At 43.8% G+C, this 21,094-nt stretch overlaps 1 protein-coding gene across 2 annotated transcripts in view; it reads right to left on the minus strand.

Moving 5' to 3' along the window:
• LOC138574636 (mucosa-associated lymphoid tissue lymphoma translocation protein 1-like) overlaps nucleotides 1-21,094 on the minus strand; it is a 294,117-nt gene that overhangs the window by 46,918 nt on the left and 226,105 nt on the right. For both annotated transcript variants that reach the window (XM_069649421.1, XM_069649422.1), the window contains 3 exons: nucleotides 20,323-20,450; nucleotides 1,638-1,787; nucleotides 758-915 (listed from right to left, as the gene is read on the minus strand). In XM_069649421.1, the coding sequence (XP_069505522.1) occupies nucleotides 758-915; nucleotides 1,638-1,787; nucleotides 20,323-20,450 (436 nt within the window). The remainder of the gene's footprint in view (nucleotides 1-757; nucleotides 916-1,637; nucleotides 1,788-20,322; nucleotides 20,451-21,094) is intronic.

Genomic DNA, 21,094 nt, shown 5'->3' on the forward strand with positions numbered 1-21,094 from the left:
GTGAATCGGGCGTTAAGGGTTTAACGGCGCCGCAGCCTTTTACGGCGCCGTTAACCCCTTAACGCCAGGGTTGTAATGAGGCCCTATGTGTCTATTTACTCTTTTTTGTTGTCAGCATTTTACTCCCTGTTCTTTTTCTGTTGAGAGTAGACGCCTGCTTTTTTGGTAGTAAAACTGGCGGCTATGCTGCTTATCTCTAGGTCTGTCCATACCAATAGTCGCTAAAGTGACACATATGAGCCGAAAACATATATGTATACGGACAAGGCTCTGAACTTTAAGAACACTACAGTGGTGATGTGTGCGGTATACAAGCCTCGTAACATAACATATCTGTACTGATAGACAGTAGGAATGATGTCGATGTAATGGTTGCAGCTTGGACTTGATTTGTGCTAATGTGTCTATTTCATAACAGTGTTTCTACTTGTTCTGTTCTTTTTTCACCTGCCTCACTAGTGATTCCAGTGACAGTACACGAATACCCAGTCCTCCCTTTAGCGAGATGAGATGGCTTAGTAGGAAATCAGCTGCAGAAATATGTGTGCAACTTGCAAATCCCAGATTTTACATCTGCCAGGGGAGGCTCAGACTATCATGCTTAGGAGGTTGACAAAATGGGAATCAGTCAGTCTGGAAATATGAACGCCTTTTAGTTGCAGGACTACAAATCTGCAAGACTCCTGTCTAAGAAAAAATCATCATTTACAAGAGAAGCACAGAGAAAACAAACACATGACAGGCCTTGGAACCTCACCTCAGGCATGTAGACCAGCTTTGCTTCGCAGCTCAAAATATCTTTTGGAATCTTCATAATTTGGGTGTAAATGATCAAGATGTTGGAGAACTCTGCCGCAAACCCCAACTGGACTAGAACTCCACAGTCAAACCGGAGATGTTGGCTTTCTGGGAGGACTGCAGAGAGAAAGTGAGTTACCAGGGATGCAAGATCCTGCGAAGGACAGCCGCGAGTTCTGAGGTACTGTGAGTACTGCGCAATCTGCAGTAGTCAAAGGCAAGTTACAATTGTAGTAAAGACAGGGGGGGTCATTAGAAGTTTGCCAGTATCTAGTCGGTAATTCCGGTGGGATGCCAGCAAACAGACCGACTGCTACCAGCGCATGCTATAGTGGAATTTCACGGATATTGCAGGTGCCGGCATAGGGCTCCATGGGGGGAACTGCCAGTATTACCGGCACTGGTAATACGGGTGCTGGTAATACTGGCTGTTTTTTGCCGATTGGGGATTGATTTACCTCCAGCTTTTGACTGGAGGTAAATCAGTCAACACCCACTGGCAAACGTGTCGTTTGGTGGTCTGGAAACGAGTCAGTAAATGGAATCACTGTCACATTAATTCCAGACCGCCAAATTTGCAATGAGGCCCAGAGACTGGTGTGTAGAACAGAAGCGGGTGGATGATGCTATGGAGGATGTTAGTTGCTTATAGGTGATGACGGATTATGCAGAAATGAGCAGCAGGTTATTGGGTTTGGAAGGATGATGAAGAGGACAGCATAACGTTATGACAGTCCACGTTGCCAAGGATGTAGGATGCAGGGGAGGGCACAAGTGAGCTAACAAGGATGTTGCACATGTCCGTTCTGGTTTATTACACATAGAGCCGCCTTACTCACTGTGAGCTTTAGACCACTGCAGATTCCGTGCAGACAATTCATCTGAGCCCTCGGTTGTCTTGATCCTGTCGGTCAGAGCTCTTCTCTCTGATAAGTTGCTCCGCAGCTCAAGGGCTTGCTTTCCCTTTGTGATCTCACACGTTCCCATATCTGAAAGACATGCAGGAAATAGACGGGACAGCTTGTTTTCCACAACATTCATTGCAGCATCGCTCTGGCTTCCATCTACAAATCGAAGGATGAGGGCCATATCGATGAGCTCTCCCGTCCCCTGCACACCTAAATGCCAGACTACTCGCTAAATCTGTTGATCTAACTGTCAATAATGGTAAAGTAATATTGTACAAGGGCAGGATTTACAGAGAGTACAATTTCACATGATGGATGTGCCTCAGTCTGCAATAAGACTGCACAGAATTGGAAATGATGTGTGAATTATTGTCAGGATAGACTAACAGAGCTCCATCCAGAGTCATTCATTATTCCAGTCAATCGGGGAATGACGTTTAACTTCAAACCCTTTAAGTAACTTCAACTTTTAACGTTTTTTTGACGTTTAACTTCAAAACCTCCCAGCAGCCCCTCCACCTGCATCTGCACGGGAATACCCAGCCACCCCCCCTGATGTGGACCGCCACCTGGATGCCCCTCTCATCTCCACGCGTGCAGCATCAGACACACCAAGTCAGGGGTAGCCTTCCACCAAGCTCGATCCTCACAGAAGATCACTGGATCAGCTGGCGAAGCTCCGCGCACGACTGCCTGTTCAAAATGGCTGCCGCGACAAAAGCGTCTCTCCGTTGCTAGGAGACGCTTTGTTTATTTGTGAACCAGCATCTGCCGGCAATGCGGAAGCCGGCCCTCCTGGGAGAAGGCCCGACGGGAAAAGGCCTGTTTCTGTGCCCCCAGCCCGCACTTGACCATCAGCTGCGGTGCGGGTAGGAGCCTCAGCAGCCCGCCCCAGCAGCCCCTCCCAGCAGCCCCTCCACGTGCATCTGCACGGGAATACCCATCTGCCCCTCCTGATATGGACTGCCACCTGGATGCCCCTCTCATCTCCACGCATGCAGCATCAGGCACACCAAATCAGCGGTAGCCTTCCACCAAGCTCGTTCCTCACAGAAGATCACTGGATCAGCTGGCGAAGCTCTGCGCACGACGGCCTGTCCAAAATGGCCGCTGCGACAAATGCGTTGCTCCGTTGCTAGGATACGCTTTGTTTATTTGTGAACCAGCATCTGCCGGCGAGGCGGAAGCCGGCCCTCCTGGCAGAGGGCCCGACAGGAAAAGGCCTGTTTCTGTGCCTGTTTCGAGCCAATTGAGACTGGGCCAGGAACGCTGCCCCTCTAATCCCTGCTCCTTTCAGGACACCAAGGTCACAACAAGCTCTGGTAAGGCTACCACCCTTGTCTCTGTGATTCTAACCCCACAATTGACTCGTCTGCTCTTTAGTACTGCCTCGTCGCATATCTGCCGGCACATAGATAACGCCGAATCTTTGACAATAATCTCATTATAGCATATGCATAATAATCCAAAGGTATACTATGCCACACAATTGCATTTAAACATTTTGCTATGAATAAGCATTGCTATGTATGTTTCACGTGTCTAACTATCATTACCATGTATATTTCGGGCCTGTAGCTTGATATTCGAATCTAGGCATGGCCGAGTATGCTCACTTTTGCCGACTATTACCGCTGATCTTGACCCCGGGTGCCCCCTGACTGCTAAGAGATCTACAGCATCCTGTAAACCATAGTGTCACTAACCTAGCATTACTAAGTACACACCTGCCTGTTAACGCCGCCCGCCGACTATGACACTTAGTTCACCAGCCTCATGCTCGTGTGTTCACTCCATATGCGTATCGCTCCTATTGTTTAGCCTTAGGTTCTTATGCTCTATACTATTGCATGTGTTATATGTTCAGATGCCAATTTACAAACATCTGGACCCATGAGTTTATAAGCCTGAACCTAATGCCTAATGACTTTTGAGCCTGATACCCTATTGTTGCCAGTCACTAGCATATTGCTGTTTATCAATACACTATTGTTGCCAGTTACTAGCATACTGCTGTTTGCTGTACCTGGCACCTCACTGTGAGCCCTCAACCACCCACGGCTAACCTACTTGCTCTACCTGAAGCCTGCTTGATATCATCTCCCTGATATTTGACTGCTGCTAGCCACCGTACCACCGTACCCTACTGTAAATCCGCTAACCACCCATTGCTTGCTATACCTGCCCTTTATATTTGATTGCGAGCATGAGACTTGATTGCTGCTAGTATCCACTGTGCAATGCACCCCTTTGTGAGCTCGCTAACTACCCTTTGGTAGCACACTGGGCTCCACCTATCTTATGTATCCTATGCTATCGTATGCAGTTTATTTGAGCCAGCCTCTTGATTACTGATAGCCTAGGCATTCTATCTTGTATCTATCCAGAGTCCACCATTCCATCATTACTAAACCATGACAGGCCCAGGTTTCATCTACCATACCTTCGCTGTACTACTACTCCTGACCTTTAGCCTGCAAAAAACTCTAAGGGTCACACAATAGAGACCTCCAGTGTAGCCCATATAACATTTGAATCATGGCCCTTAATACCTACATGGTTATGTGCACGCCCCCTGGACATTATACCTCAGCCCCTTGCACCACGGATATGAGAAACCTCAAATTGCGTGGCAGACTTCCTAAACTGTATGAACCTCTAACTAGACACCTTCCTCCTACGAACAAGAAAACAAACCATCTCGCTAGCGGACTATCTAACTCTACCAATAGATCCCACCCCATCTGAACTATGTAACCTGGCCACATCGTCAGGTATAGCCCTGATGACACATCTGGCCCTGAAGACCCACACTACTTATACGACTAAAGCCCCAGAGGACCACTATATCAAAGGAGCTTTACTCAATGTGAGATCCCTCATAGCACATGCTATTGATATATCTGACCTAATCACTGAAAATGACTTGGATTTCCTAGCCATTACTGAGTCCTGGCTGCATAACACCGCCGGTCCAGCGCTCACGCTTGCCATCCCAGAAGGATACACCATCTCTAGACGAGATAGGGAGGATTCCCGTGGCAGAGGAATTGCCATTATATCTAAAGAAAACATCTCCATCAGACTAATCCCGCATCAAACTATCCATTCTTGTGAAATCCTCTCTGCCAAAGTACCATTAAAGAACTCCCAATCCCTCACCATGCATGTAATCTATAGACCCCCTGGTCCTATAGGTTCATTTGAGGAGGATCTGAATAATATTATCGCCAATAACTTCAAGCCTACCTCCCAACTTCTGTTGCTAGTCGATTTTAACTTAGGTCTCAATGACCCATCAGATAAACATGCCCAGGAAATTGTAAACGTCCTGGAACACTGGGACTATCGCAAAAAGTAAATAAGCCCACCCACAGCAAGGGAAGAACCTTAGACTGTGTAGCCGACTATAACTGCACAGCGACAATTACCTCCATCACCCCCCAACCATGGACAGATCACTCCCTCGTATCTATCACACTATCAACCACCAGACCTCAACCACTGGGCTCACAAACAGTGCCACCTTGTTTGACCAGAAACAAAAAAGATATCACTGTAGACAACGTGATACCTAATATTCTTCCAACTCTAAACGCCCTGCCAGACAACCTTGACCCAAGTTCCCTAGTACAGGAATACAATAATATCATGCTGACCACCCTAGACAAAATTGACCCACTCAAACAGAGACCGAGCAAAAATAAAGCACACCTCAACAAGTGGTTTACGCCTAAACTAAAGGATTTACGCACACTGAAAAGAAAGTGTGAAAACACCTGGAGACTTTGCCCATCCAGCGAGAACAAAAACAAGCTATCCTCAATCTCAACACAATACAAAAATGAAATATATCTGGCAAAAAGAAATTCTTACAATGAACGAATAGCCAACGCCAACTCAAGTATGAAAGAACAATGATCCATATTGAAAGAATTGGAGTCACCCATCCCAACACCTGATGCTTGTATCAAAAATAAAACATGGTGCTCTGAGATTCAACAAGCCCTAACCAACAAAATGAGCACCCTACAAAATAAAATAAAAACCAAAAAAGATGATCTGAAACTAGCACAGCCGACAAACTCCATGCCACTTAATGGCATAACACCGGCACAAAATAACAGAAAATATCCGTTCTAGAGGTAGAAAAAAATCATTCTATCACTTAAACCCTCGAACTGCTAGGGTGATGTCTGCCCAGCACATATTATAAAAGATGCGGCCAGAGACCTCTCCCCATTAATTTCTAAACTTATTAATAGCTCATTCTCAACTGGAATTGTCCCAGCCAACCTCAAACAATCCTGGGTACTCCCACTTCTGAAAAAGCAAACACTAGATCCTCTCATCGCTACTAACTAACGTCCTATCATGACGGTACCATTTCTCCTAAATATCTTGGACAAAGTTGCCTACATGCAGATACAAAAATACCTCGAGTTCCATAATCTCCTAGGGGTTAGACAATCAGGCTTCCGACCGTTACACGGGACGGAAACGGCGCTGACTGACCTAAAAACCCAAATCGATGAGCTGAGAGACAGTGGGAAGACTGCCCTTATCCTATTACTAGACCTCTCAGCGGCATTCGACCTGGTGGACCATAAGGTCCTCTGCAGGCATCTGGACTCAGCGGCCCACTTCTCCGCCGAAGCAGTTAGGTGGATAGAATCTTTCCTGAGCGACAGAACAATAAGAGTGTTCTCCCCGTCAGCAGAGGCTGACCCGTCCCCAATCACCTGTGGGGTGCCTCAGGGCTCCTGCATGTCGCCTACCCTCTACAACATATTCACCAAGCCTCTGTTCGACACTCTTGACCTTCTGGCTATCACCTACACTAACTATGCAGATGATACACAGATTCTCCTCCCGCTTTCAGGGGATCATGAGAAGGACGTGGCGCTGGTGAATAGAATCTACCTCATCATTCAGGCATGGATGGCCACTCACGGCCTCTGCCTGAACGATGATAAAACAGAGTTGATCATTCTGGGTACCCCTTCCAATATCATCAAACTAGGTCCTGCATATACCTCATTCATCATTGACAGCAATAATATCAAAGTCTCCAAGGAAGTAAAAACCTTGGGATTCTATCTGGATGCAACTATGTACTTCAAAAGATAAGTGAAATCCCTGGCCTCTACTACATCATATACATGCAAACTGATAAGAGCGGGAAAGCCTTTCTTGTCAACGACAACTGCTTTATTCTGGCTAGAGCACTCATTTTATCAAGACTAGATTACTGTAATGCCCTCTACTGCGGCACTAACAAACCTAACATCCATAAACTCCAAATCTTACAAAATAATGCTCTCAGAGCAGCATTAAGCATCAACAAAAGAGTACACATGACCTCCATTAGACGCCAACACAAATGGCTATCCACACAAGACAAGATACAGCTGTAAATCGCATCCTTAACTCACAAAGCATTACATAATACGGCCCCTATCTACCTAATTGACAAACTGTCGAGAAGATCCTCCTCCAGGCCCACCAGAACTATCAATGCCAATAATTGTGTTGTGGTACCCAGATTCAAATCCACTAAGATTGGTGGTAATAGTTTCCCGGTGAAGGCTGCTAAACTCTGGAACTCCCTACCTCACGAGTTAAGAGCTGACCAACCCTACCTTCATTTCAAAAAGAGCTACATCGCCTTTCTCAATCAACAGGCATTACTGCCTACATGACTACTGCATAACCGTCTGTAACTGATCACTCTACATGTCTGCCTTTGTAAATATGTTATCCTTTTTTCTAACTAAACCACGATTGTAAAACTCTGTATCTACTTTGCAAATGCACCCACCGTTATGTTTTCTGTATTTACTATTATGTCACTGTGATTCTCATTATGTAACTTGTACGCTTCGCACATTCTTTTTGCTGCACCGTGCGACCTCTGGGTCTGGTGCGCATTAGAAATTCAATAAACAAACAAACAAACAAAGTACAAACATTCTGGGTATATATACGTTTTATTTAAAGTGTAATTCGCTGGTAGCAAATTAATTGAAGAAAACAAATATCCTTCTATATGTTTGTATTCACAATTGGCCTCCAAAGAAGGCCGCCACGCTGTTACACACAATTCATTACCCAAGACTGACTTCCCAAGATGCACGCTACGCCGGCCTACATTGCAACACGATTCACCAATAATGAGCAGATCACACAACACTAGATACTTCCGGGTTTAGATATGTAATCCCGGTAGCACGCAGGTTTAACACTCTCCACAGATGCAGGGAATCATTGGTTATGAATGCTTTGCTCTAAGCTAAAGTTGGGAGAGTTAAGACCCTAAGAAGGAGGACTCTGATGATAGAACCAGTTGATTTATCCACATGTAGACACTTATATGGGATCTGTTCATTGTAGGTTACAGAAACGAGACGCAGAGAATTCTCCTTTCAAGTTTTGTCATCATAAGCAGATCAGGAACTTCATTTTAAGAATCTTCACGAGAATTGGGGAGGTTATCAAAGGTAGGACAACCATCAATAAGAGGCGGCTTTGGTTGCCAGTAGCTCTTACAGTAATTGTGGACTCATTGGGGTTAAACAGTTCTTTACAGCGCGTCATAGAGAAACAACGCTGAATGTAATTTATGGGCAGAGTGCGCCCCTGAATCTCTACAGATGACCACGAGATTAGGTAGGTGGTTGGTTACACTTCCCATTTTTTTGCAGAATGGTGACTTTGGGGTCACCTATAAGTGGTGTACTTGAGATGACATATGAGCAGGTGGGACACCTTGATGAACAATCTTTTGGTATATCAATGGAAATCATTGGGAACAGAGGCACTGGAGGGTGCTGTGACCTTTGAATAGAATTGGTAATGGAGCGTGATATAGGAATAAGATCATGCATTTAGGTATCTGGTGTAATTCTGAACATAGGTGTGACTCAGGTGGAGGCTTAGTAGATTGTGAACCCTTGGCATGTTGACGTAGGCTTACACAATTGGTGATGGTGGACGAATAGATAGTCTGTTTGAAGAGAACAATACAAATGTGTGCAATTCTTTTTGTTTAGTGTACCAAGCTCCAGAAGAAGGGGTTTTATTTTCCAAAACGCACTGAGCATCAACTTCAATCGGGCATAGACTATTGCTCAAGATTATTCATTTTTGGATGTATTAAAGTATTTAAGTATATAAAACAATAAAATAACATGTTTTTATTATTTGAAATCATTATTCAAAATGTTGTACAATATTACTTGACCATTATTGACAGATATATCAACAGATTTAGCCATTTTCCTTGCATTTAGGTGAGCAGGGGATGGGAGAGCTCATAGATTGGGCCCCCCATCCTTACACATGTATGTTTACTGCTTCGTGTTAGGGCAGTTATTCGTCCTCTGCACCTAGGTTTTGTGAAAATGTAATGAAAAATCCTTTGTAATTCTCACATTTGGTATTTACATCTACAAATTAGCCTGTTTATTGTGGCATGTTGATGCTCTAAATATATACGTATATGATTGCTCTGAACAAACATTTGGTTGAAACATGTATATATTCTTATTTTGATGGATTGTGATGTGTTGATGATTGGTTTAATCAGATATGGCCCTGACGAAGGACAGACAGTCTGATAGGCATTGGCCAGAAAATCGCATTTGCTAAACAAATACTTTGCTAATTATTTGATGCATTAAAAATACCACTTTTGAACTAATGAGAGAGGAAGGTTGAATTCTTTATTGAACTACTACAAACATTGAAAGAAAAGAATTAACCCAGAGTGGGTAAAAGGGTATGCGGCCCACATCGAAGGCAAATGAGCCTTGGTCTTTTTTTCACTGTTAATTAATGTGCCTCACACAGTGGCACATTGCAGTGGGCTGCACCCGACTAATGAATAATTGGGTTTGTTCAAGTTGCAAATACTTCTCAAGGGAATAAAAAGAAGTGGTGCCCACTCTACCACTATTTTGTCATAATTCCCAGTAATAATTCTCACACTTCTCGCTACATGGTTTCTCACTGGGACGAGTATGCTGAACTCAGTAAAGATTCCCACCATGTTGGTTACTTGCTCTCTTACTGGGACGTTATGATTACTCCAATTTGTTTCTCAGACTATAATGATTAGAAGTATGCCAATCGTTATAACTGCGTGTCTCCCCGGTCGCTCCCTGTTACCTTCTGTCAGGGGTGTTGCTAGATCTGGAAATGAGATGGGGCTACGCTAATGTCGGGACTGTCAGGACTCGGGGCTAACTAGCTTTTTCGTTGTAACCCCTGAGCTTCCATCTGAGGCTACAACCAAAAGATCTGGGGGTATAGCCCCCTTAGCCCTCCCCTAGCAACGCCTCTGCCTTCTCTGTAATAGGGCCGCATCACTGAGTTGGTGTTTTTCTTCTTCGTTTCTCTCCCTCTTGTCAGGATGGCTCTTGTTCTCATTTTCCTTTTCTTCCTCCGACAAGCTTTGGCGTGGTTCTTGGTAAGCCGTATCGGCTATGAGAAGGGTTTACTCTCTCTCCCTGTATTGTCTCTCATGGTTCCTTCCTGGGACTCAAGTCAGCTTGACAGGCTCTCGCTAGTCTGCCCCTCAAATAGTGCAGCTCAGGTACCTGTTGCTCTGTCAGGAACTGTGATTGTTTCCAACCCATTCGATCTCACTGGAGGTTGCCATTGGATACACCGAAGACTCATAGCCGACGTGCAGTGTAACAGAAAGAATATGTCACACGCTCACCCACGTTGGAGATTGACATTGATACGCTTTCACGGCATCCGTAGGCTTTCTGAAAAAAAATAGTGCCGACATACGGACGTCGCTGCTTCCTATTGAAGTAAGAGCTCTGTGTCTGTGTTTGTTTAGACTCTTGAGTCTGCTTTCTGGATCTACTGTGTAACAAACCTTGCTTTTTCCCGTTTCAACTATCACTTTGGTCACGACTAGTGACCATCCAGGCAAACAAACGTGGGCTAACGGATCTTCCTCCAGCATAATTGACTACATATTTGTGTGCCCTAATATGTTGTTGTGTGTTGCTGATCTGAAGGTTTCTTTAAATGAATGGAGTGACCACGCCGCCCTCCAGTGTCTATTAAATATATCCCACACTACACCAGATAAGAGCAATATGGGTATAATTCGGGCAAACAAAGCGGGCACTGGTATTAGATGGACTGCTAAGAGTATACACTTGGCATCGGAAGCACTAAACATTGAAAATTGGTCCCAAATACCCAATTTCAATGTAATGTCTATTGATGCCATAGAAACTTGGATCAGTACTTTCTCTATTACTCATGCCTCCGCTCCCAAGTGGAGCATGATTAGACCAGAGGGTGGGACACTCCCGTTTAATAAAAAGATCAGAGACACTAAGAGGGAATTGAGAAGGGAGCTCCGCACGATCAAGCAAAGGTGCGAACCTATAGAAAATCTTAGGGTGGCTATTAGAAAAAGCAAAAACAAATATAGAGCCAATATTAAAAAACTACGGCTCGCCGAAAGAACTCTGGCATATCAGAAACTGATACATACAATTTGCTCTAAGAACACACGTAGCATCTGGGCACTTTTGGGTGAAGCCAGGGAAACAGTCAAGGGGCAACTGGTTAATCCCATCGGTGCAAAGGAATGGGAGCACTTCCTGCAGAAACGTAATGCCATCTCACAGATAGAGGAAAGGTCCCCGTCGCCACCTCCGAGAGCTAGCGTACCATCTGATATGTCATACACGGCGATATTATCTAAGATAAAAACCCTAAAATCATCTAGAGCTCCAGGCCCGAATGGCCTTGCCAATACAGTTATTAAAGCCCAACCTGAGTTTTGGGCAGGGTTGTTGGCAATTATGTTTGAGAAAATTTTGAACCAGGGGGTGATACCTAAATCATGGCAAACAGCCGTCTTGATTCCGATATTTAAAAAGGGGAATCGGCTAGATCCGAACAATTATAGACTCCTTTCGATGCTGGATACGACAGGCAAACTGTTTGCCTCCCTGTTGCTCAAGGACCTTCAGACATGGGTAGACGAGGCCAATATATTATCCAAATTCCAATGTGGCTTTAGAAAAGGCTACTCCACTGGGCATAATCTGATGGTAATGAACCTGCTGAGATCTAGAGCCCGTAAAAGAAACGAGCCACCACTGTATGCACTCTATATCGATTTTAAAGCAGCTTTTGACCTGGTTCCTAGAGAACGTCTCTGGTCTAAACTCGCTACTCTAGGCTGCCCTGCCGGCATACTGTATTTCCTCAGATTGCTACACCACAATACGTCGGTCAGGCTGAAACTAGACCAGGAGGGACATCTGACTAGTAAAGTACATCAAAACAGGGGGGTCAAACAGGGTTGCGTGACTGCCCCCCTAGTTTATAATCTCTATGTACATGATATTCCTCTTGCTCTAACGTCTGCCCGCAATTGCCCCCCTAAAATCGGGGAATCGGTGTGTACCGTTATGGCATATGCAGACGATTTGGTCATCTTCGATCATACTATTGGTGGGTTACGTAGATCAGCCATATCATTATGGGAGTATGCCGAATCCAATGGCCTCATCATTAACTTAGACAAAACTAAGGTATTGAGATTTTCCAGTAAAAGAGTGTCCCGTGTGAATCTTATGGTAAACCATAATCTGATTCCATACGCTCCACTCTATCGTTACCTAGGTATTGACTTTGAGCCCAACGGGGATTATGTGGCACTTAAGCTCTCACGTACAACGCGAGCGGCGCAAGTAACATCTCTTATAGCCAACTTCTCAAATAATCAAGGAGGATTCACCCTGTGGGGCACGCGCAAACTGTATACGCAGGTATTTATCCCTATGATGACATATGGCCTAGAATCACTATTAGACCTAGATCTTAGTTGGCTACAAGTCATCGAGGGGAAATTCTGGCGTCGTATACTGGGCCTGGGTCCGGGAGTTCCGATGGCAATTATCCGATTGGAACTGGGACTTCCCTCTATGAAGGCTATTGTCTGGAAAAGGAGACTGGGGCACTTCTTGAAAATGCGTAGTGTAACAGCTAACCCTCTTCTGACCACTATCCTCCAAGAATTATGCAAGAAACAAAATTCTCCGTCTCCATATACGATGATGCTAAAACATCTTGCCACTATTGGCTGGACCTGGCGAGAAGGGCCATACTCTAAACAAGCTCAAAATGCACTTGACAAGCGGGTGGAAATGTGGGATTGGCTGGAGAATTTTGCTCACCTTAGCTCGCTGAAAAGTTATGCATTTGTACAATATAGATTGTATTCATTTATGCAACCACAAGGGTACCTCAATCTCTGCCCCTCCAAAAAACTGCGGCGATTTATTCTACTATTAAGGTTGGACCAACTTCCTATCCTATTGGTTACGGGTAGAAGACTACAGTTACCAGTGGAACAACGCACCTGTCGGTTGTGTAAAGGATACAATGTTCTAGAGTCAGCAAGACATGTACTGACTGAATGTGGTACTATGATCCATGTAATCCAATATTACTTGGGGATGTTCGCCCACAATCTGGCATCAATTGGAACATTATTATTCTGGCATCACTGCATGAACTCTGAGAGTATGCGAGTGATGTTAGCTCTCTTCAATATATGGTCCAGGATAGAAGAAATATTGGAGATACAGATTTGAACCCAGTACTCACACTCTAAATATTCACTGTGCTCACCACTAGTTGTTAGAAATGGTTTAAGCCCTGCTTTCTCCTTTGAATTGCTGTCCGTATATTAGTATGGGGTATACGGGACATTGTGTACTGCTTCGTTTCTTCTTGCCTATATGCTACTTGAGCTCTTAGATTGGTTTCTTTTGTAAATGGTTTGTTCTTATTATATTGATATATCATTTTTATCTTGTTTGTCAAATATTTGTTATCTATGTATTTAGCAATCATATGTGTAAAGTTTATTAAATAGACTGTATCACATTAACTAAATAAATAAATAAATAAATAAAAAAAAAAAATAACTATCACTTTGGCTTCCCCATTTACCTGATGCCTACTTTCGGATTACTTCCTGGTTTATTGAACTGTGGTTATTATGTCCCTTGACCTGCTTTTGGTTCTCCTGTATTTGTGATGCCTCGGTCCTCACAGGAATTTCCTGAGTACAGAACTTTACTGGTCTGTCACCTGCTTGATTTGACTGCTTCTGCTCTGTTACTTCCTGGACTGGCTGCATTGCAGTGTTTTCCCTGAAGTAGCTGCCTCGTGCCGTTTGGGATTAGGTCCTATTCACCTGACTAGCCCTTTCCTTTCCCTTCCTTGTGCTTAACCATCATTGGCTTGTTTTCCTTCCCGTCATCCTGGGTCCTGTTCTTACCTGGACTGCATCATCACACTAAGATTATCCTTGCTAGTCCTTTACATCGTTTCCTAGTGCCTATGTGGGTCTCCATACATTTGTGTATATTGAAAAGGAATATTCCAGACCTATTCTTATTATGCTTTGCCCTTCTTTTCAGCCTGGTGATACTTGAGCAACGTCCGTCCACCCTTTTCCTGGAACAGGGTGTTCCCAGTGCGTTTATCATTACTGGTGATGTTCATTTCAAGAAGGTCACCCTTGATAGAGGAGGCCCTATTGGGTTACCCTTGCATCTCTCCTGAGTCCTGTTATCCTGACATTCTCCCCTGCTACGGAAGCAGCAATCTCTTGAGTTCACCACCGTCCCTCATACAGCTGGTTTGAAACTCCTGTGCCTCTCTCTGATATTCTCTCTCTCCTCCAACTTTTATGACGCTGCTCAGGGGCTTTCCCAGCCTTTTGTGGAAGTCCTTCTTCTGTGTCTCAGTCATATTTGTATGCCTCCTTTGGTTTGCTTCGTCTCAGTACCAAGCAGATACTCGTCTTCACATGAAACATCATACTAGCAGATGTATGAGAATTCTTCCTGTTTTCTCCCAACAGGGCTGAGTGAATTGGGAAGGGAGGTCCTCATCTCAACGGGAGTCCATCTCTCCATGGGGGTGAGGGCAAGTTTCTTTCCGGTGAAGTCCCGCTTACCTTTACCCCCAGGGAGGGTATCGTGTCACAGGCTCACCTCCCAAGCCTTACAAGGAAAGGCTCCCCCATGGGGTGAAGTGACTGAATCCCATGATTTGTCAAAGTGGCCAATGTAGCCAGCTCAGGGAGGGAATTTCTGGCCCCAAGGAAGTAGTGTGCCCCCACAGGATTCTGGGGCAGTGTTCAAGTCTCTGCTGAGACCTCGAATGAAGCAAATTGTGTAAATCAGATAGGAACAGTCGACAACTGCAGGGGTCCTGCCTCAGACTGATAGCATGGGAGTTTTGGTCTCACATGGATCAATTATAGAATCCCTGGTTTGTTTCCACAAGAGGTCCTACATCTCTAATGGGTCTGAAATGGGCTTTAAAAACACAAAGAGTTGAGCTTAGTAAGCATATACCATGGATACTTGTTTTTTCTAAAACGTATGATGATATGAATAGAATTTGAGAAAATAACAGTCTTTAGTAGCTTATTTGCATCCATTCTGAACAGAAATAAAACATAGCCTTTATATTAATGATAAGAAAATGCTATTTGCACCCAAAAAGGTCTCTCTCTAATAAAATGTGAACACAGTATTAGTGTTGGAGCATTACTTAAATCAAACAGAAAGGCAATATTACTCTTAAAACAAAGAAATTGGTAACACTTTTCACTCGTCTGACTTTTTCAAAGCAAGTCAAATATTAGTACATCCAAATGTTTCAATTATTGATTTGCTTAAATACAATACATATCAGAGACAGGTAATGTTTCCAAAGTGACAATCTGTCAAACGTGCAGAAAAAGTGTTCAATTGCATTCGTAGGCATCCAATGTTTCTTAATATAACCTTATAGACCGAGGGAGGGGTCGTTATTGCAGGATAGTAACCTGCCAGCAAGTTATTGCCCAAGCGAAGCTGAGGGCCGTAAGTTGGGCAAGGGTCATTATCCCAAGTATAAGGCTATGAGCCCATGGTGCTGGCAGCAATACGTGTTTTGGGGTTTTGCTGAACTAAAAAATAATACTTTACAAAAGAGTAAATAAAAACTGAGTTAGCAACTTTTTATAATTTGAGGTTTTTAAATTACATGGTTGTCTTTATAAATTAAGCATTTTAATTGCAACTTGGTTGAACTGGAATAGGTTTAACATGAGCATGCAGTAGGTGTAATGTTCAAGTACATGGTGTCTCTATATCAATGTGAAAGCCTTTTCCAATGTTTTAGCTTTCTCCTTCATGTGTTAAAGAGCATGTTGCAGCCAAACATAAGGTCATCCCAGAGAGGAAGTGTCTTGTTGAAAAATATAGAAGTGCCTAGAATTTGTATTGTTGCTTCCTTGTCTGCTTCAGACTGCAGTCAATACCAGTAGTTATTGGTTGGACTCTAAACATTCTGATTGGCTGAGAGGAAGTCATAACAATCTCCAAGTGTGCATGGATGGATTGTAGTGGTTCCTTAACATAGCATTGTGTGAAGTTGCTTTAGTCTTTATATCCTTAACTCTTGAAATTGAGTTTGGTGTCCATCATATTACTGCGTTACCTCATTGATATGTTCACGTTGTTCATCCAAGCGGCATTTGGCCAAAGTCACATTGTTGTTGGCGTGTCCGCACGTCAATGAAGTAACACAACAACCTAATGGACACCAAACTCAATGTTATGGAATCAGATCTCCAAAACGTAGATGGGATTCAGAGTAACGACTATGACTGTGATGAACACTAAAGCCCACCCCACCACATGAATACACTTTATTAAGAAACATTGCATGCTGGGCAATGCCACCAAAGATTTTTCCTGCAATTTTGAAAGATTGTTAAGTTGGGAACATGTTCAGTATGTGGTATTTATTTATTTATTTACTACATTTATATAGAGCGCCTAACCCTCGGGCATCTGGGCGCTTGAACTTAAGAATACGGTTACATTGCAGAGACTTGGTTATACAGTAGAGTAACGGTTCACAGGTGTAATAACATAACTTACATGAATATTCCATTGCATTTTAATCAAGAGCTTTTCAATAGAGCATATAGTAAATTTTGAACATCAGCTTGAGCTTGAGGCCTATCACTCAGTAGTGAAGTGGTAGGCACTTGATATCCTGGTTAAAGAGACATGTTTTTCGTTTTTTGCAAAAAGACCAAAGTGAGGGATCTGTTCTTAATTCAGGCGGCATAGCATTCCAATGGTTGGCTGCAATAACCGGGAAGCTAGAGCCCCCCGCTTTTTGTCTTTTGTATCTTTGTGTGGTCAGTTGCCCTAGATGGGCCGACGGGGTTGGTCTGGCCGATTGAGCTTTGGAGATTAGATTACAGAGGTAACGCGGGGCAATGTTAGTTAGACATTTATGAGTAAGAGATAGTATTGTGAATTTAATACAGTCTCTTACTGGAAGCCAATGGATGTTTCTTCGTGTTGTGGTAATGTGGTCTGATTTCGGCATATTTATCGCAGTTCTGATTGCATTATTTTGGATGATCTGGAGCTTCTTGATATTTGTAGCTGAAGAGCCTGTAAAAATGGAATTACAGTAGTCGATCCTAGAAAGGATCAATGTTCTAGCTAGTGTAACACGGTTCTCCACAGGTCTGCATGCAGTGATAAGTTTAGCAGTGTATGTAACAGCCGAGGTGATGATGTCGACTTGTCGGGAGAGGGTGAGGGATGAGTTTCTTGACTTCTTTGGCTACCGTGATGCTGTTGCCATCTATGTTGAAGGTTTTGTAGGAAGGTGGTAGGTTCTTGAGTCTCGGAGGACTGCCTATGATCAGGATCTCTGTTTTATCATAAATAAGACAGAGTTCGTGTTGAGCCATCCAGGCTTGGATAGCGAGGTAGATGGAGTTAAGGGATTTGGAATCTGTTTCATAATCCCCCGTGATTGATAGTAGTATTTGGGTGTCGTCCGCATAGTTTGTGTATATGACACCCAAATTGCCTAGTCTATCAAAGAGAGATTTTGTGAATGTGTTGTACAGCGTTGGAGAGACGCATAATCCTTGTGGGACTCCACAGGTGAAAAAAGTGGGGCGTGCAGCCGCCGTAGCGGAGAAGACCCTCATGGAGCACTGAGAGAGGAACGATTCAATCCAACTTAAGGCATTGTCAGAGAAATGGGCATCGCTAGCTAGGTGGCGGCATAAGATATTATGATTCACTAGATCCAATGCTGCCGATAGGTCTAGTAGGATGGCTAGGTCACCTTTGACTCTAATTTGATCCATTTTTATTTTAAGATCTAGTAAGGCTGTTTCTGTGCCGTGGCCTGGGCGGAAACCAGATTGGCTGAGGCCAAGAAGGTTGTGTGTATCGAGATAGTTTGGATATCTACATATGCTACCCTATATGGTATTTTTAATAGGAAGGGTACCGTTGTGATGGGCCTGTAATTAGTTGGAACGTTGGGGTCTAGATTGGGTTTATTAAGTAATGGGAGTACCCAGGCTTCCTTTAGGTTTTAAGGTACTTTATCCGAAGCGAAAGAATTGTTTAATAGTGAGGGGATGAATGGTGCCAGGTTGTCTATGCAGTCTTTAATGAGTGTGGCTGGGTAGATGTCACCTTGGCATCTCAAGGGTTTTAGGCCTCTTATGGTTTTGATAGTTTCCTCTATGGTGGTAGGTGTGCATGAAAATCTGGGGAAGGGTTTGGGTGGGTTATGATCCACCGTAGGCTGTTCAGGTGAGGCAAGATTAGATTTCTTTAGATTAATATTATGTATGGTTTGAGCAAATCAACAGTAGAAAAAGCCCAGAGGAGTGTAACACGCGTTGCCATTTTTTTTTCTTTTAAAAGTAGTATTTCGTTTTCGTTTGATTGAAGTAATATTCGAGCACTAACACTATAAGCTCTTTTGATAACAAACTTGCATGGAGGCAAATGGTATTTTATTATTTTAATCAAACACTAATGTAATGGTTCTTTTTGATTTGTATTCAAAAGAGACACAGACGTGCTATTGGTATGCAATAAAGACTTATTTTCTCAAATTCTGTCCATGAAAACTTGTGTGTTACTGTAAACAGGTAGCCATGGTATAACCAATGCTACGTGGCACAAAGTTACGCGGAATATGAGGCCCAGGCACCAGGAATTCCAGGTTCGACCCTTTTATTTTGCTTCAAACGCTGCTGAGCGATGGCGGAGTTGTCTCTCGTAGTGCACATCTGCAACTGCTTCTGATAGCCAGTGTGTGTGACTCAGAAAGACTTAGGCTTTTCCGCATTGGGGTGAGCTGGTAAACCTGTCTGCTAAATTTGACTTCCTGGTCTTTCACATGATGCTAAAGCAATATTACCACCATGGATATGTTTTGCAATGTAATTCCATGGCCGTTTTCCGAGGCAAACTTGTTGAAAGGGAAACCTGGACACTTGACCAACAGGCAAGCCGGCATCTGCAAGTCTAGAAGGGTCCCACCAGACGAGCCATTCTCAGATAAGCAGTGACCACATTGACAACCATTACTACATTGTCATAACAGCAGAAACCCTGCCACGCATGCGCGTTCCAACAAAAGGTGGCAGAATGTTTAATGCTTGAACAGTAAAGACGCCAATAACCTGGCATTCCACAAAAAGATAACAGACCACAGCTCACACGTATGAAAGGCCTGCAGTAAGAAGGTCATGATGTTATATGTTCTTTTTTATTTTGGGGTAACGGTTTATAACTAGGGCTCCCAGTTTTCCATTTTTACTGATTTGTGCACATAAAAAAAAAGATGGAAATAACTGTTTCCTCTCAGTTTTCATTCCTAAAGAACTCAGAAAAGTGGAAGTGTCTTTGTCGTGATTATCTCTTCAGCTTGTCAAATTGCCTTACAGGCCGATGGTGGTGCAAAGTAACACCGTAAATTGTTTAAAGGGCTGCAGAGATGTTTTTCACATCAGCAGAAGCAGCAGTTGTGTCCTGGTATGGTGTGCAAGAAACCACCTCTATGAGCTTCGCATTACAGGCATTAAAGTGCTGCATATTTAACTTGAATAAATGTGGAAAAATACCAGCTGTAACTTCTTTTTTAGAGCAAATATAAATGTGGACAAAAACAAATAAAAGGACCAAAAAATAAAAATGTATATTTGTCTAAGAAGCTGACGCGTAGAGACAAAACACATACTTTCGAGGTGTGATTATAACCCGGGAAGCTTTCGGACCACGACTAGTACTAAAGAAGGAAAGATTGAGACACATGTGAATGTTATACATGCCCTGATTTGAAAAAGGCACATGATGTGCCGAAACATGTGTCATCCAAAAGAGCTCTCCTTCGGGGGACATGATAAATTCTTAAAAATATCAAACAAAATTTTAATTTGAACCAAACTTGTGGCGCAGTTCTTGTGTGGAAGCAACAACCTTGCTTTTTGACAACGGAGGTGGGGAAGTGGTGCCTCTGATTTCTTTCTCACACACACACACACACACGGCACGGACATACTAGAAAGTGAAACTGGTGACACCCCAAAAAAAAACCTTACAAAAATCTCCCATAAAACCAGGAGTCTTATTTATAATTCAGATTTCTTGAACAGCTCTTTGTGTGCAGGAAGCAGTGCCACCCCCCGCCCCGAGGTCCCGCCTTCAGCCCCTCCTTTCCTCACCTTCGGCAACCTTGTCCAGAAGGACCGTGATCTTCTCGTCTTCCAGCAGCCACTTCTTCAGGAAGCTGATGAAGATGCCATTGGAGAGCCCGCCCTGATTGATCTCGTAAGCTTCCGCATCAGCACACCTGCAAGGAAATGGGCATGGAGTCACCGGGAGGAGACAAGGGCAGCCCAAAGGGTGAGATAGGAGCCTGCCGGGGCAGAAGCAAATCAACAATAGCTGGCGTCACTGGCCGCATGGTAGGAATTCTAAATGTTAGCTGGAGTCACTTCATGGCAGGAAGAATGTACTAAAGTGAACTATTAAAGCAAATGAACTCGAGAAGGGCGGGCATTACCATTTACGTAATACCCCGGGGTATCAGTTAAAGGCCTGAGCGTAGGCAGGGCCTTAACAAAAGCTCCCTTGCCGGGTAGTGATATCTAGGAGGCGATGACAAACAACCCAACTGAGCAGGAGTCCGAATAATGGTGCAGGATGGCAGTGCCCTGAAACACTATAAACCCATGTACACTCATTGGTAGGAGATAGAACACATTAGGCCCAGCTATATGCACTGGTAGGGAATTGGGCGCTCTAACCCCAGCTATACTCACTGCTAGGGGATAGAACCCTCTAAACCCAGCTATACTCACTGGTAGGGGATAGAACCCTCTAAACCCAGCGATACCTACTGTTAGGGGATAGAACATTCAAAACCCAGATATGCTCACTGGTGGAGATAGGGCACTCTAAACCCAGCTATACTCACTAGTAGGGGGATAGGGC

Source organism: Ambystoma mexicanum, chromosome 1p (assembly GCF_040938575.1).
Source record: "Ambystoma mexicanum isolate Mex_15411 chromosome 1p, UKY_AmexF1_1, whole genome shotgun sequence".
Classification (NCBI taxonomy): Eukaryota; Metazoa; Chordata; class Amphibia; order Caudata; family Ambystomatidae; genus Ambystoma; species Ambystoma mexicanum.